The following is a 16,624-nucleotide window of genomic DNA, read 5'->3' as shown; positions in this document are numbered from 1 at the left end:
CCAAGGGTGGAATCAAACTTGGGTCTCATAGCTCTCCAATGCAGGTTTGCATTCTCTTCCCCCGCCAGCTACAATAGAATATGGAACAATAGAAGAAAGATGTGAAATAGCCCATGGATGTAAATGTGGGTGTCACTGGGTGTCTGTAGCCAGCTCTGTTATTGCATTGAGCTGTCAATAAATTAAAAGACTGAAGGATTCGATCTGAGCTAAAATGACTTAGAAATAAAATACAGATGGAGTTGGGGCCATCATTTCAGTCCACGTAGGCATTTTTCACATAAGCGTTGCACACTTGAACTTAACTAGACTTTACCCAGATGAGCTGCGTGTGACAAGGCAAACGTCAAAGTCAGCCAAGGCAGACATGAAATGGATTTTTCTGTGCCAGCTCCCAAATCCTAAGATCACAACCCATTGAACCAGCATGTGAAGAGAGTCCTTCCCGTAAATCAACAGCCTTTGCTGATGATTTAACCCTGCGGCGACCCAACCGGGCTCTTTGATACACTTTTTCATATTAATACATTTTTGCCAGTGTTCATATTAATGGTATTTTCTTTGTATTGGCTTGGATTAAAGTTCTTCTTCTCATAAAGGTTACATATACATTACACACAGAGGACCTGCACAGCCGAAACTCGCCCCCACTTATTACCATATAAACCAGGACTTTTGCTATGATCACATGTTGCCATCACATGAGATGATACCTCTGACTGCCTGTTGATAACTAATAAGGCATCAAAATAAACTTTGTTGTAATTCACTGACATATGTATTTGTGTGTTTCTTTTTAAAATAGGAGATGAAGTATATTCATTCATTCATTTTCTACCGCTTATCCTCACAAGGGTCACGGGGATGCTGGAGTCTATGCTGTCTTCGGGTAAGAGGCGGGGTACACCCTGGACTGGTGGCCAGCCAATCACAGGGCACATTTAGACAAACAACCATTCACACTCACATTCATACCTATGGACAATTTGGAGTCGCCAATTAGCATAGCAATAGCGTGTTTTTGGAATGTGAAATGGATGCACAGGGAAAACATGCAAACGCCACATGGAGATGGCAAAGGGTGGAATCAAACTCTCCTGTCTTGGAGCATGTTGATCATTAATTATTGAACTATTTCAGTTCTTTATATTGCGGTTTGGTAGCCCGTTAACTGGTACCAAGAAACGGGAGCATATAACCCCTCCCCTGGCCTCTTTGCACTGTTTGCCTGTTACTTACAGGATCAAGTTCAAATTTGTTCTCTTGCTTTTTAAATTGCTGAATGGCCTGGCTCCCTTGTACTTATCTGACTTACTGACTGTTTACGTTACCCCTTCAGAGTTATGAGGTCCAGCTCACAGCTCCTTTTAACCACGCTTCGATCGAAATGTTAAATCTCGGGGTGTCGCAAGTTTTTGGAATGGCCTGGCCCTTAAAATTAGATTTGCACTGGATCATTTTAAATCCTTATTGAAATCTTACTTTTATGGTCTGGCTTTTAAGACGGGTTAACATTTCTATTAGTGTCATTACTTTGTTACCTTCAGCTGTACAATTTATTATTATTCTAGATTGATTATAATTGATTGCAAGTAATCGAGATGCCCATATAAATATATATTTCCTGCTCGCATAACAATGACATTGTTCTTTCATTTCTGACCAACATTTGCAATCAAAAGGACTGGCATAATTATTACATAAGATTCAGCTCTGGAATCCTCCCAGTCTCTCTTCAATTTTCATTGTTCTCGCAAACACAAAATGCAGGTTTAATGTAAGAGGGAATACAGTAATCCCTCATTTATTGGTTTGTTGCGGTTTATTGGTTCCTGACCCGACCGTGACAGTAAATTTCCGGACTCATAATTTCTACAGCGTAGTTACAGCATACAAAAATCTGTTTACGACATTCTCAATATAGACTTTAACTAGGGATGTCTATCGATTACAATATTTAATTGTGATTAATCTCATTTTGTTTACAGTTAATTAACCCAATTTAATCACGGATAAAATAGTGTTTATTGATAGTAGGAATACAAATCTCTTTGTGGTAAATGAGTCAATAAGCAACTACAACGATAAGTACATAAAATGTACCAAAATCATACAATTTTGGTAATATGGGAGATTAATGCAAACAGCGATTTGTACATTTTGCTCCTGAAATAAGTCGATAAAGTGCATAAAAGTAGAGTAAAATGTTTGCGCATCTATGTATAAATCTACAAGTCTCCTACAACTTTCTTTGTTCACACAAAAAGTTGTGGCGTTGATGACTAATTAGCTGTTATCAGAGCGTTGCAGGAAATATGACTGCTCTCTATGACAGAGATGTTTTCCCACTCATGCACCAAAAATACTTTTTTTCCGTTTAAAATGCAACATACTCTCCTCCGAATTCCCGCGTGTTGCGCATTCAAAATAAAAGTGAGAAAGCCTTTCTTTCATCATTCATTTACTCATCAACAAGCGGTCATGAGAAGATTGCGGCTGGAGCACACCTCCACAAACCCGGTTTGTGTTCTTTACTCCAACACACACGTCTTTAACTCTCACATGAGTACACAACACCCTCTAGTACTGGAGTAGTAAATACAATAAAACACTCAATCAGGAAAAAGCCCAAAGAAACAAACAAACATACAACAGAGCACCAACACATCGCTCTAATACACCACAAGGACACAGAACACAATGTACGTTGATACACTGTTAAAAAAGATTCAAAATTGTAGATATATATTGGAATACTGTACTGCATATCAATACTTTAATCTTTAATTGAAGCGAGTGGTGACTGTAAGTTTCACTTTTCTCACAGCAACTATGGCGCATTGAAGGACCGCCAAGCAACGCTCTAAGAAACAACATCATCAGTGAAGCAGAAAGACATGTAAAAACTGTGGACTTTAACAATGGTGCATGTACAGTATGCTGTACATTTGACCTATTTATAAATGATTAATGACGAATGGTGAATGAGGTGTGTTTTTGGTGAAAAACAACATGTCAGAATATCTGCAGATTTGTGGGGCCAGGAAAAATGAATAGCGAAGGTGCTGACTGGGATCCACTGTGTGTATGTATGTATCAAGATGATGAAATTACCTGTTGAAAGCTTTCTCTCAGGTGACTCTGGTCCTCGGGGTGGCAAAACTCCAGAATGTCTTTCCCCAACAGGTCCTTGGAAATAGAAAATAATTGTACATTTAAAACATATAATGAAGTGAGAAGAGCATATCATGATACTCATATTAATACTATGGGGTGTCTTCATGGGGAGTGCAATATCAGCGAGTATTTCATTGAAAGTCCGTCTTCACTCCAACACGTAGCCAAAATGTCGACTATTGAGCTAATGCACACCCACTGTTTTGAGTGCAACATCCAGGTACTGACAGTATACTGTATTTTGCCATATTGTGAGCACACAAAGATGAAGTACTCAAGAGTTTTCAACTTAACTAAGAGACAACCAGTGTGCAAGGTACCAGATTGTTTTAATGTTTAACGATACATTAGAACAAGTTCTTTAGGTAATTCTGTAGCTTTTGACAATGACTGTTTGTTTTTTTGCACCATTTAATAAAAACTTAATGCCAAATTGATTTTCTGGCTATTGTCCTCCATGCTAGTTTAAATCTGTGTTTCTCTGGACGGAGTAGAGAAGCAAACCTCCAATCGTGCTTTCCAATTAGTGTTCCAAAGCTCAGAGCCTGCAGCAGAACGATGCTGGATTGTTCCTCGTCCTTGTCGTCTGTGCTGCTTAGCACTACACCAACAACTGAGAAAATGTTCTCTCTTCCTCATTTACTACTACACCGTTTTTTGTGTTTTTTTTTTTTTTTTTACTGAGCTTCAGGCCAGCCTAGTTTCTTGATGTCATGGCGTCTGTTCTTAGAACTCATTCAATCCCAGCCAATTTTCTTCGACACCTCCAGTACCGACCATTATAGACGATTTTTTAATGGCTATATCAGCATAGAACGTATGTATAAGCATAGAAATATTAGACTCTAGTACTTCATCAGAAAAAAACTTTGGTTTCTACCATATGTTTCAGGAAAATATCAGTTCCCAACAAGAAAAGGTCTTTTTGTGAAAACATATATGCAAAGGCAGGGAACTCTGTTAAGCATTTTTACTTCAGCATAGTTTCCCTCGCTTACCTGAGGCTGATAACCAATGACATTGATGCAGCGCGGGTCCACAAATGTGACGACGCCATCGGAGTTGTGGCGTGACAAGAACTCTGTGGGTACGGCGAGGCCGTTCATATCCATGGAGACTGGCGAGCTTGTCACCTGACGGTAGAGTAGAGCATATTTACATTGGACCTTTGTGGTGGAATACGGCATATACAGTATATTATATATATATATATATATATATATATATATATATATATATATATATATATATATATATATATATATATATCGTATTTAAGCAAATTTTACCTGTTTAAATCTGTTTTTAATGTCTAACTTGTCTATACCTGACTGCTGTGTGTCGCTTTTAGCCTTGTTTTTAGCTCTGAATGAATGTTGTATTTTAATGCATCTTTTACTCAGTTTTTTACTCAATTCTATTTTTCTTCACTGTAAAGCGTCTTTGAGTATTTTGAAAAGCGCTATACAAATAAAATGTTTTATTATTATTATTATTGACATATTTCAGGACGAAATTAAGCATTTTCAAGCAAAGCAATGGCTAAATACAGGATCACTCGGACATTGTGAAGGATATATAGTATTCACTGGTCACTAGGTATAGGAAGCACTATACAGAACAGGAAGTAAAAAAAGAACAAGTCTTATTTATGTCTAAAATGGCTTATTTTCTCTGATGGTAAACGCTTTCCCACCTCCAAGGCCCCCAAAGCCCTTTGACACCGTTAGCACATGTACCTACTGATGACGCAGCATCAGGAGCAACTGGGGGTTCAGTATCTTAACCCAAGGATACTTCGACATGATCATGGGAAAACAGAGGATGGAAAACGCAACATTCAGGTTGGGAGACGACCACCGCCTGAGCCATGCCGCCCTGATGATGTGGACATTACTACATTGGGTAATAGGTGTGTAAATGTGACTATAGGGGAGTTATTTCATGACTTGAGAGTATAATGTTAAAAGGTGTATTTATAAGGTTTTTATAAAGTTTTCTATCCTCTAACAACAAAAACATAAATAAAACATTTTTATAAAGACATACATGTCATGAATCAGGCCAAGAATTAGTGTTGTTTATAAGGGTTTAGTATTCCTATTCGTGGTTTTTAGCTACTCATTTTTTGTGCATTTCCTCACAGCTCTGTTGCATTGCTCCTATTGCACCTTCTGATCTAAATTCTTTTTCAGCTGTAGCTTTTATTAATAGTATTCTGCTCTGAGCAAGCCAACACAAACTGAAACTTTTGCCAACCTCGCCTCTGCATCTGGGTTCTAACCCAAAATACATACGTTACATAAGCAGCATTGTAATGCTAGTTAAAGTCAAATATTAAATGGGATTCAAATTGTGTACATGTGTACTATATACTGTATAGCACATTTGCTTCCGGAATGATAAATTCAGGACTTTGTAAACATGAAAACACACATTGCTATGGTTTTGTTTGTTTTCTCAGAGGCGTTTCTGCAAGGATCCAAACGACTGCACACACCTGCAGTCTTCCAATGGCCACGAGGCAGTACTTCCCAGTCTGGCCTGCCTCTGTGTCCTCATCTGGTACTGTCATACCTGGGGGGGTGGGGGGAGAAGACAGTCTGGTGTGAAAAAGCCATTATTGCAAACATTTATCTTTCCTGTTGCCATTTGACCTTTGAAACAACGTGTACCAGTCTCTTCTAAAATGATATATTAGTCACATGTTCACCATGACTCCTCCATACGGTACCTCAGAGGGAAATTCATTCTGGGGCCACATATGGATATGTGGTATCCATATTTAAAGAGCCGTGATTGCAGTGGAATAAGAAGCAGCGCGTGCTTGCTAGGAAAGGTGCATTAAAGTCAGACACACTATACGCCCCCGGAGGTGGGGAGAACCACATTGGCATCCATATTTAAAGAGTAGTGATTGCATTGGAATCAGAAGCCGCCATTAATGTCGGACATACTGTGACTGCACTCAGTAAACGCGGAGTTCATACACAAGTCAGAAGTCCGGGGTCTCCAGCCTAACCACAACTTCTCCTCCTAACCACTCTTCAAGTCGCTTTCCAAAGGGTTTATTCATTTATTATCACCCATAAAATTAGAAACTGGGATTCAGCAGAAGACCGGAAGTACTTGGATGTGACCAATCACAGCAGAGTGGGTGTGCTCAAAACGCGGGATGGAATAAATAAAAAGACCGTTTTGGAAATACAGCTGGAATGGGTGCACATTCTGGAAGATCTAGAAAGTTTTCTGTGCGGGTCACTGTGTGTAGCTGATCTGTAGGTGTCCACAATTTAAAACAAAAGGCTGAAAAATTAATTAAAATTTAAAGAAAATTAGTTGCTGTAATTCCAGAGAAATATTTACAAATATTTAAGTTTTGACATTAACATCATCAAAATATGATATCCTCTTAAACCAGGCACTCCTTCATATTTTGTTTTTTGTTATTGGCTGAGGATTTGAGCATAGCTAACTGTTTGTTTTAAATATAATTTTTGACCCTTTCTATATAAAATATTATTTATGACCCTTTCTATATTTGTTTAGAAAATAATGCCCCACTTTATTGCAGCGTTTTTTTATTTATTTTTTTAGATCAAATTTAGATCTGCCATCGGCTAGGGGTGATGGAAAAAAAAATCGGTATCGGCCCCAAAAAAACCCATATCGGTCAATCCCTAATTCAACGTAAATATATTGGGATATGAGTTGTTGGTCCATATAGCCCAACCCACAGCAACCAGGAAGTGAAAAGGCATCTCGCCGTGTTGCAGGAAGGAGGTTACGCATTGAAGGGAAATTTTAATGCATGCACACGTGTGTGAACGTGTGCACACGCACAAGCAGACACAAAGTGAAAATGTGAAAATAAATAGTTCATGGTGTCATATTTGTAAATAAAAGGGAAAAAGATGAAGGATGAGAATCTTTCTTTAGGTATAAACCATGGCTATATTGCCCAAGACCACAATGTTGTGTCTTGAAATATTAGTCAAAATCATCAAAAATGTCTGGTATCAAATGAGTTAAACGTTATTTTCCTTGTATTCCATACATTTTCTAATAATTAAATGTACTGCATATAGTAAAGCATCTAACACGTTAAAGGGCCCAGATGCACATATGGATCGGTTTCTAATCAGTAAACATGTTAGAAATTTCATAGTTCATCAGATCATCTCCAAATGGAAGCATAAATAATCACTTCTTTCATCGTCTTGTTTCTCCAGGACGACACACACTTGAATGAGCAGGCAATTAGAGCAGTATCATTGCACCATGTGCAACCTTGTTTATCCGCATTGCATGCCTTCTTCCCAAGTTTATGACTGCGTGTGCAGATGACAACCGTTTGCCAGCAAACATGTGCCCGGGACATTCCAAAGAAATATTGCTGGCGTAAGGAATCTGTGTCAGCAAACACACATGTGGTATGTGACTTCACACAGATATGTTCAAGGCTTTGCGTGATGTTCGCTTTCACAACACAAGTACAAGCCACATTGCTCACATTGTCAGATGGTTTTCCATTAGCTTCTTATAAACAAGACAATGGAAAAAAAAAAGACACGGATAAAATGATTATTCATCTTCCCAGCACATATATGCTTTCAGGAATGGGACACATTATTTGTTGTGTACATATATAAAAAAAAAAAAAAAAACCTCAACGTTTTTGTTTTTGTTCCCATCTTTTATGAGCTGAACATTTTGTACGTACACAAAAGGACAACTGGTGTTGACAAATGTGTCCTAAGATAAGATGAGATAAGGTGCCGCATGTCAAGATGCTGATTAGACAGCATGATTATTACACAGGTGTACCTGCGGCTGGCCACAACAAAAGGCAACTCCAAAATCACACAGCACAATGCCACAGATGTAATGCTGAGGGAGCGTGCAACTGGCATACCGACTACAGGAATGGCCAACAGAATGAAATGACCATTTCTCTTCCATAAGTCATCTCCAACTTGGCAGTACAGTAATCCCTCGTTTAGTGCTGTTAATTGGTTCCAGATCTGACCTTGATAAGTTAATTCTTGATTTATAAATCAAATGTTGTCATAGTTTTCAACATTCTAACACGTTTTTACCATTACTAGAGCCCTCTATACATAAAATAGCACCCCTACAGTCACCTTTACATCTGTGTATTGTGAAATATGAAATAAAGCCTGTTGTTTCGGTGATCAAGTCTGGTACTTGTGTGTCTCACACAACATGGCAGTAACATTAGTACATTAGCTTTTTACCAAATAAAATTTGAAGCTTGAAATGCTTAATTCTGTCCCGAAATATGTACAGTTTACTTAAATATGTAACATGTACATTTCTGGACTAGTGATAGGCCATATTGAACATATCATGATTTGTTAATTAATATATTTTAATTTGAGGAACCAAGTAGAGAGGGATTACTGTACATACGTTTTTGAATGATACACTACATACAGTGCAACCTTGGTTAACGTCAAAACTGCAGAGCAATTTTGTTGTGGTTCATGTACATTTTCCTGGTATTGTACATTGTACTCTTATTTATACACAGTGTGAGTCCAACTGTGTTGTTAATGTATTTTTATCACAAAACGTCCTACCTTGTTAGCATTTATTAGCTAGCTAACAAAGTAGCACCCGGAACCGTAGATCAGCTATGTTATATCATCAGCTGTTGACTCAAAAATATTAACACAAACCACGTTTTAAAATATTAAAATGATAGTTTTATATGCATAAAACTATTCTAAATGCATAAAAATGATGAATGAAAGGGATAAATGAACATTTCAGGCCTTTACTTTCATTGAAGACATGATTGTTGAAAAACACACCATGTGGCATTTATTGAATTCAATAATATTTCTCGCCTTCTTTGTCAAAATCCCAACCCTTGAAACTTTTTTTAGTTCCATTTTGGGATACTGAAGTGAGAACAATACTGATGTTAAACGTATTAAGTCTGCCATGAAGGTAAAAGTAACCTTAAATGTTCATTTATCCCATTCATATGTATTTACGTATATGTATAAGTCATTCTATAATTGTGTTAACATTTTTGGCGTTATGGAAGGGATGAAATGGGTTGACATTATTTCTCATGGGAATAACATGTTAGAGATCTAAAGTGTCCCTGCGTTTTGCGGGATTTCAAGTCAAATGTGCATAATGATGTCCAAATGTAAAAAAAAATAGATGGCTAACCACATATTTGAGGTGAAACATAAAAGGTAAACAAGTGGAACATCCTACCCTGGAACCCAAAAGGTTTACACCAGTTATGTTATGTGGCAAAAGATCCACTGGATGTTTGCTTTGTATTGCGTCACAGCACACACTACTGAAAAAGATAGCGCACCGATGCCCCCCGATGCCCCGAAGGCCCATATTGGATACGAGAACTAGGTTGTTATGAATCTTTGCTTCAATGAGCAAATGAGCCTCAATGATCAATGAGCTGTGCTGAAGCCATAGCTGCTTTCCATAAAAGACAGTTATAGTCTCTCCGAGGTTACAAACTGCAGCATAGAGCGAAGAGTGCATACACAAAGTATTTGTTTACCTGCAGGGGGCCATGCCTTGATATAGCCAGTGCAATGAACCACAGAGTACTGAGCCTCTCCTTCCTTCGACGGGCCAAGGCCATTCCTGTTGGTTAGATACAAACACACCACATCATATAGAGCTGACAAAAGGATGTGGAGCTACAACAACATTGGAACATCTGGAATTTCAAGTACAGGTGATAGTATGCTGAATACTGGTGCAACATCTTACTAATAGTATATTATCTTTACACTAAAATAACGCTCATTTTTTCAACATTGAAAAGTCTGTATTTCTTAATTATTATTTTATTTTTTGCAGCAGATCCTTATAAATAGCAGAATGCTCTTGCTACATAGAGTATCCTTGACTGGTGTTAAATATGACTATATCGTACTATATTATCCATCTGGTGAGGAAAAAATATGAAGGATTAACATTACATGACACACACACACAAAAAAAAAACTATATTATGGAAGCAGGAAGTGAACAAATGTAACAGTTACTGTTTGTAAAAGTACCAGATGGAGGGGTAGGATTTAATAAGCTTTGCTTCTTCCTACTCCTTTTGGACATGTGGAACTGTGAACTGATTATGGGATGCATTCAATTGTAATCTGATGCATGTTCAATTACATTACATTATATCAACAATAAAATAGTGAAGGCTACCCTAGTCATTAGCGTTCTGAAAACGACCTTGTTCCTTCAGCATCACAAATACAAATGTACAGTATGTGGAGCTTATTTACAGCAAATTGTAAATACATGAAAAACTATTCTTGTCTTTGTAATGCCGTATAATTAATTCACATCAATGAGTGCACGTAAACCTTTGAACTTCTGTGTTCAAAGTATGTTTTATAAAGGAGCAAAATATAACACAAGATAACACAAAGACAAGGGTGATTCAGTACCTGTATCGCTTCCTCATATTAGACAGACGGTTTAGTGAGATGTGATCCAGAGGAGCACTGCCACACCTGCACACAAAAAACACAACTCTGTTACATATTTCATGATGCACTTACACTGCGTTCCAAATACAATGCACGCAGTGTTATCCCTTGGTTTACAGCTCTGACAATATCCACACATGCACCCATGTAGCCGACTGTAATGCAATGACTTCACAACACCTTTGTGATTCACACATGCTAATGCACAGCGTGTGTGTGTGTGTGTGTATACGGAACCCCATCATCATGTTATGGTACATACAGTATGCCAGTTTTAAGGTGACGGTTGGATTTATTTTCAGTACAAAACATAAGACTTCTTAACTTTGGTATACACAGCTTTAATGATTTAAAAAATGAAACATGAATACCCGTAATTCCACCATAAATGAAACCATGTGAAATCACAACTTGTTCTGATAACATTTTCACTTTTTTCCTGTAATACTACAGCTTTTTTTCCCATCATAATACCCCTTTTCATGTAGACTTAATTAGGAATTTGGTAATGCTTTAATTTTATTTTAACATGCATACAAGTGACAGTGGAATACATCACATAATATAATCCACAGTTCCACTGGCCCAAAATGAGTAGGAAGAAGTAAAACTTATTTAATCCTACCTGCCATCCGTTTCACATTAATTGCAATATGTTTACTCATTTCCTGCATTTCATATGTGATTTTTTAATACACAGAAATGTAAAGCAATGTACAACAATATAGCAGTATGATTATCAAGGTTGATCCACAATAATAGTCAATATAATGAATACAAATAAATAACATAACTTTGAGACACTTGCTCCATGTATTGTATTTTGCAAACATCAATTGATTCTATTGATTCTATTTCTTCAATTCGCTCATCCTTATGCAATGTTTGAGTTCTTTACTTAATCTGTGCTATAAATTGATTCCACATACTGAAATGCTGTGGGGTTTTAATGTTCTCGTGTGTAGGTGTTTTAAGTTTACTTTTTCTCTGAGATCATATTTCTCCTCCTTTGCAGAAAAGTATTGTATAACATTTTTGTGTAATACGTTATTGTGTGCTTTATGTATAATTTTAGTTTGAAAATGTACCAAAATGTACTAAATCAGCAAGTTTGAATATTTTTGAAATAAAGTATTTGTATGTTGTCTATATGCTGCATTATTGATTATACTAATTCATCTTATTTACAGGACATTTAGCAAGTGAAGATGACTTTTATTACAGTTACAGTAAAGAGTAGGGAGTGATATTTGTACAATATTTGCTTTATTAAATTAAGTATTTTACACCACCTTATGTTGTATGTTTTTAATGTGATATTTCCAGTTCATTTTCATTTATCATATTCTCCAAAATTTATTTTTCTCCACCCTTTCAATGTCCACACCGACACTGCTCATGCATGTCCTTTCTGCTATTACCAAATAGCATTATTTGGTAAAAATAGCATCTATTTTTATCAAACCATCTTTTTAATGTAGCCATTTCATCTGTGACTTTTTAATTAACTTTTGTGTGGGAACAAAAAGCAGTTTTCAATTTTAAGTCTTTCGTCACTTTACAGATATTAATAAACAAGTTGAACAGTGTTGGTCCCAATATTGACCCCTGGGGTACTCCATCCATAATATTTAAACTTTCATTCATTTTCTACCGCTTATCCTCACAAGGGTCGCGGGGGGTGTTGGAGCCTATCCCGGCTGTCTTGCAAATGTATATTCTACAAGGTAGCTTTCGATTCGACCCAGTTCACAACTAACCCTCTGATTCCGTACCTTTTTAATTTTGTAATTAGGATGTAGTTATTAATTGTATCAAAAAGATGTTTGTCAAATCCATGCACGCTTTCTGTGGTCTATAGCTCTGTTAATTTCGATCAGTGCCACAGAGGTTGAAATGTTGTTTTACTTGTAAAATTAAAATTTTCTTATAATATGCCAACTTTTGCCTTATGTTCCGTACTGAAAAATCAGATTACAAATACATGTACCGTTAATACTAATTTAGACCTTTTTGGACTGCACTCCGATGTTCACAGACTGGAGGAACTGAGCTTCCTTCTTGAGAAAGCTAGTCAGGGTCTACCAGTAAGAATAACATGACATAAGCATGTCTGGATTTAATCATGCTTTCCCTGAAACACAGCTTGCAGATCGCCGTGTGATCTTCTCGGCCATGTTTGTGTATGTGTTACAGAAGTGTTTATCAGTCACTCGCAGACTGTCTGAGCACCATGTTCTTTGAATTACCGAGAGCTGGGAATAGCAACAGAAGAGGAAGATGGCCAATCCAATGAATTCCTAACAACTCAACACACCGCACATGGCATGCAAGTCAACTTGCAGGACGTTATGACAGCCATTAAGACGAAACAAAGTGGCCTCTGATGATTCCAACCGCTGTCCAAAGCACACAAAAGCATACGTTTCTCTTTATAAAATGTTCTCAGCTTCACTTTGTGTTCGTGCAAAGCTGCTTTGACACAGTTCTGTACAATTTTCATACAAAAGGCAAGTATTTTACAAGAAAGGAGGTGAGTAAAAGGCGTACATATGAAGTCATGTCTACCCTGTGTGTCCCATATATTCATTCATTTGTGGCAGCTGTCCACAAAATGAATATTAGTTAGTAAATCTATGTTTTTAGATTGAGCGCTATGTGATCATTCTCGCTCACAGTCACATTATAATGATGTGAATGAATGGCTTGTTGGTACCAGTCCGTCCAAATGAAGTAAAATACATATATGAGGTATTCATCGGACTAATGTTCTGATGTTGGGATCGTTCTAATTTTTTAGTGTCAATTCCGGGTTCCGATGCCAAGTCCCCCAACTGGAAAAAATAACCACGGACGGCTCAGTGCAATATTTGAAACACAATGATATCATGCAAAGGAGGGTTCACGACAACATATACAACATAAACACCTCAAGATTCACGGGGTAAAAAAATAGTGCGAGTGCCCTGTGTTTGACGTTATGTCAGACTTCCTCTAAGTAGTCAGAATTATGGGAGTCAAATTCAAGTCAAATTCATGAATGAATGAAGTCAAGTCCCCAACCAGTCAAGGGTGTACCCTGCCTCTCGCCCCAAAGATGGCTGGGGAAGGCTCCAGCAAAACCACCGAACAAAGTGCAAAATCTTAATGTTGATGAGATTATAATGAAAAACATAATTCAATCATAAAGAAATAAAACTGTAAAAATTGTGAGCCACACCTGCATTATTACGTATTATTAATAAATTAGTACCCATTTGGAGTGAATGAGATGTGTTTTTGCCAAAAAATAGTTTATTTTGGAGATAAAAATAAACATTTTGGATAAAAACCTCAGAGCTTGCAGGGCAGTGACTGATTAATTGTGAATGTGCAGGGATCCTGTGTGCAGATATTAAACACAAACCTCATGCGGCAGATGAAGGAGCGCCGGGAGCCCATGCACATTCTCATGGAGGACTGTTGTCCCTCCTTCTTCACGGTTCCTGTCTTCAGATCCAGAATCCGTCCTGTAACACAGACAACAACGGTTGATTTCAAATAGGTAACAGTTACTAATGTGAGGAATAATCCAGCCATAGAATCACTCAACAGGAAGACCGATGATAGAGGGACGGATGGATGGATGCTAGGTCTTCAGTTAGTTTTTGCTATTTGCAGACGATGACCATCAGAGGTCCTGGATGGTTCACATCCGAGTATGAAGCTTCTGGCATGAAAATCCTTCCATCTGAGTGCCTTATTCAATAAAAAAACCTGTGAAAAGCCCATGGTGTTTCCACATCACATATACATAGTGAATAACTATTATCTGGTGTACATTGAGGCAGAACGTACCATGTAAGAAAACCATAAAACCCCAGAGCGGCACAAAGAGGATCATCAACACCATTGCGACAGGACTCATCCCTTCCAGATGGAAAAAGGAATTTGCACCATCTTGCAAATATAAACTTCACTGATGTTTTGCATGTGATTTTCTTTGTGTCTATTTATAACAAAGATCACCCACAGGTCAGGTTGCCTTCAAGACATTGAAGAAGAATTGTACTAGCTATCCACAATAGTATAGTAAAACAGTCATAGCATCTGTCCAACCGAGTTTACATGTATGCCGTATATATTATATATAAGTATTATTTGTGGTTGAAGTTGGATTTTGGGTCTGCCGGTTGGTGATGCGTGTGAGTGAGTACAATAATTCTTCATTTATAGCAGTTAATTGATTCTAGAACCAAAAGTGGTAAGTGAATTTCCTTAATTATAAATTGAATATTTTTACAGTTAGACCATAGAAAACCTGATTATGACCTTCGAAATATGGGTTTTTAACATTATTAGAGAGCTCTAGAAATGAAATAACATCCCTATAGTTACCTTTACACACCTATTATTGATTATTACTGACTACAAGTGCCGTCTGCCACCAGCACCGGGCATCGGAGTGCTTGTGCAAAGCAAGGCAACCAGCGGCCATCTTGTTTACATATGTCTTCTACCAGGGAAGAAGAGTCGAGCGTCTTCATCACATACACATGGATGAGCAGGACGAATATAACATTAGCGATTTGTGAGGTCTGTTTTTGTTTTCTTTGAGGAGGCATTTTTGGCACGTTTTCCAGCTTGGAAAAACTTGGCCCCAACAAGCGGAACTATGTTCCTTGTCACGGATGTCCTACTTTGGGCCTCATCTATAAAACTGTGCGTAAAAGTTTGCATATACCAGGCACCCAAAATGTACGTACGGACAGAAATATGCACACATTCACGCAATTTCTGCTTCACCTGCTGTCCAAATGTGTATAAGCAACTTTAATGCACCATAAATGGTCAATGCAAAGTGGCTCATGCTGCGTCCATATTTGATGACCCTTGATGGCATTTTGCTCAGTTGGAATGTGGGAGGAAACCGGAGTCCCCGGAGAAAACCCACGTATGCACGGGGAGAACATGCAAACTCCACACAGAGATGGCCGAGATTGAACTCGGGTCTCCTAGCTGTGAGGCCTGCGCGCTAACCGCTCGTCCGCCGTGCAGCCCAATACTTGTATAATTAAGCACTTTTTTACTTGAAAGTGTTTACTTGAATGTGTGTTTAAGAAAGCTGAATCCTTCTGTGTTCAGTGTTTACGTTTCAATAAATGGTAATGGTTTTATTTCATTTGAACATGCATCAGATTACAATTGAATGCATCCCATAATCAGTTCCCAGTTCCACATGTCCAAAAGGAGTAGGAAGAAGCAAAGCTTATTGAATCCTACCCCTCCATCTGGTACTTTTACAATCAGTAACTGTTACATTTGTTCACTTCCTACTTTCCTAATATAGGTTTCAATCATATATATATATATATATATATATATATATATATTTTTTTTTCTTTTGGTCAAGTACCGAAGTACGTGGTGATATGATATGAAGGTAGTTATAAAGGGAGGTGATAAATGTTTGTAATATTAGTCACCATTGTCATTTTTTCATGTAAATTGAGCGTGCAAAAGCAGTATCGGCCACAAATATCAGCCCAAGCAAAATCGGCAGTCCATAATCGGCTATCGGCTAAGGGTGATGGAAAAAAATCGGTATTGGCCCGAAAAAAATCCATATCGGTCTATCCCTAGCTATATGTGCCCTGTGATTGGCTGGCCACCAGTCCAGGGTGTACCCAGCCTCTTGCCTGAAGACAGTTGGGATAGGCCCCAGCACCCCCGTGACCCTCGTGAGGATAAGCGGTGGAAAATGAATGAATTCATTAATTAATCGGACTACATGGTTAGGCTTTCTCAGCAGTGGAAGACACCGGGTTCTACCAACTGCACTCTCACCTGGAGCCCCACTGCATGGAAGGATAAGGATGCTAGAGCTCCTTAATCAATGCACTCTTATATCCAGTGTCCTTAAAGAAGACATCTCATCCTCTGAGTTTCACATGTTC

At 37.9% G+C, this 16,624-nt stretch overlaps 1 protein-coding gene across 2 annotated transcripts in view; it reads right to left on the bottom strand.

Annotated features, from left to right (window-relative positions):
- arnt2 (aryl-hydrocarbon receptor nuclear translocator 2) overlaps positions 1 to 16,624 on the bottom strand; it is a 48,796-nt gene that overhangs the window by 13,599 nt on the left and 18,573 nt on the right. For both annotated transcript variants that reach the window (XM_058078311.1, XM_058078312.1), the window contains 6 exons: positions 14,095 to 14,197; positions 10,647 to 10,712; positions 9,743 to 9,828; positions 5,678 to 5,754; positions 4,176 to 4,310; positions 3,115 to 3,189 (listed from right to left, as the gene is read on the bottom strand). In XM_058078311.1, the coding sequence (XP_057934294.1) occupies positions 3,115 to 3,189; positions 4,176 to 4,310; positions 5,678 to 5,754; positions 9,743 to 9,828; positions 10,647 to 10,712; positions 14,095 to 14,197 (542 nt within the window). The remainder of the gene's footprint in view (positions 1 to 3,114; positions 3,190 to 4,175; positions 4,311 to 5,677; positions 5,755 to 9,742; positions 9,829 to 10,646; positions 10,713 to 14,094; positions 14,198 to 16,624) is intronic.

The sequence above is a fragment of the Doryrhamphus excisus genome, chromosome 7, assembly GCF_030265055.1.
Source record: "Doryrhamphus excisus isolate RoL2022-K1 chromosome 7, RoL_Dexc_1.0, whole genome shotgun sequence".
Classification (NCBI taxonomy): Eukaryota; Metazoa; Chordata; class Actinopteri; order Syngnathiformes; family Syngnathidae; genus Doryrhamphus; species Doryrhamphus excisus.
Note: the sequence above shows the minus strand (reverse complement) of the source record. Positions and strands in the feature narration are given on the sequence as shown.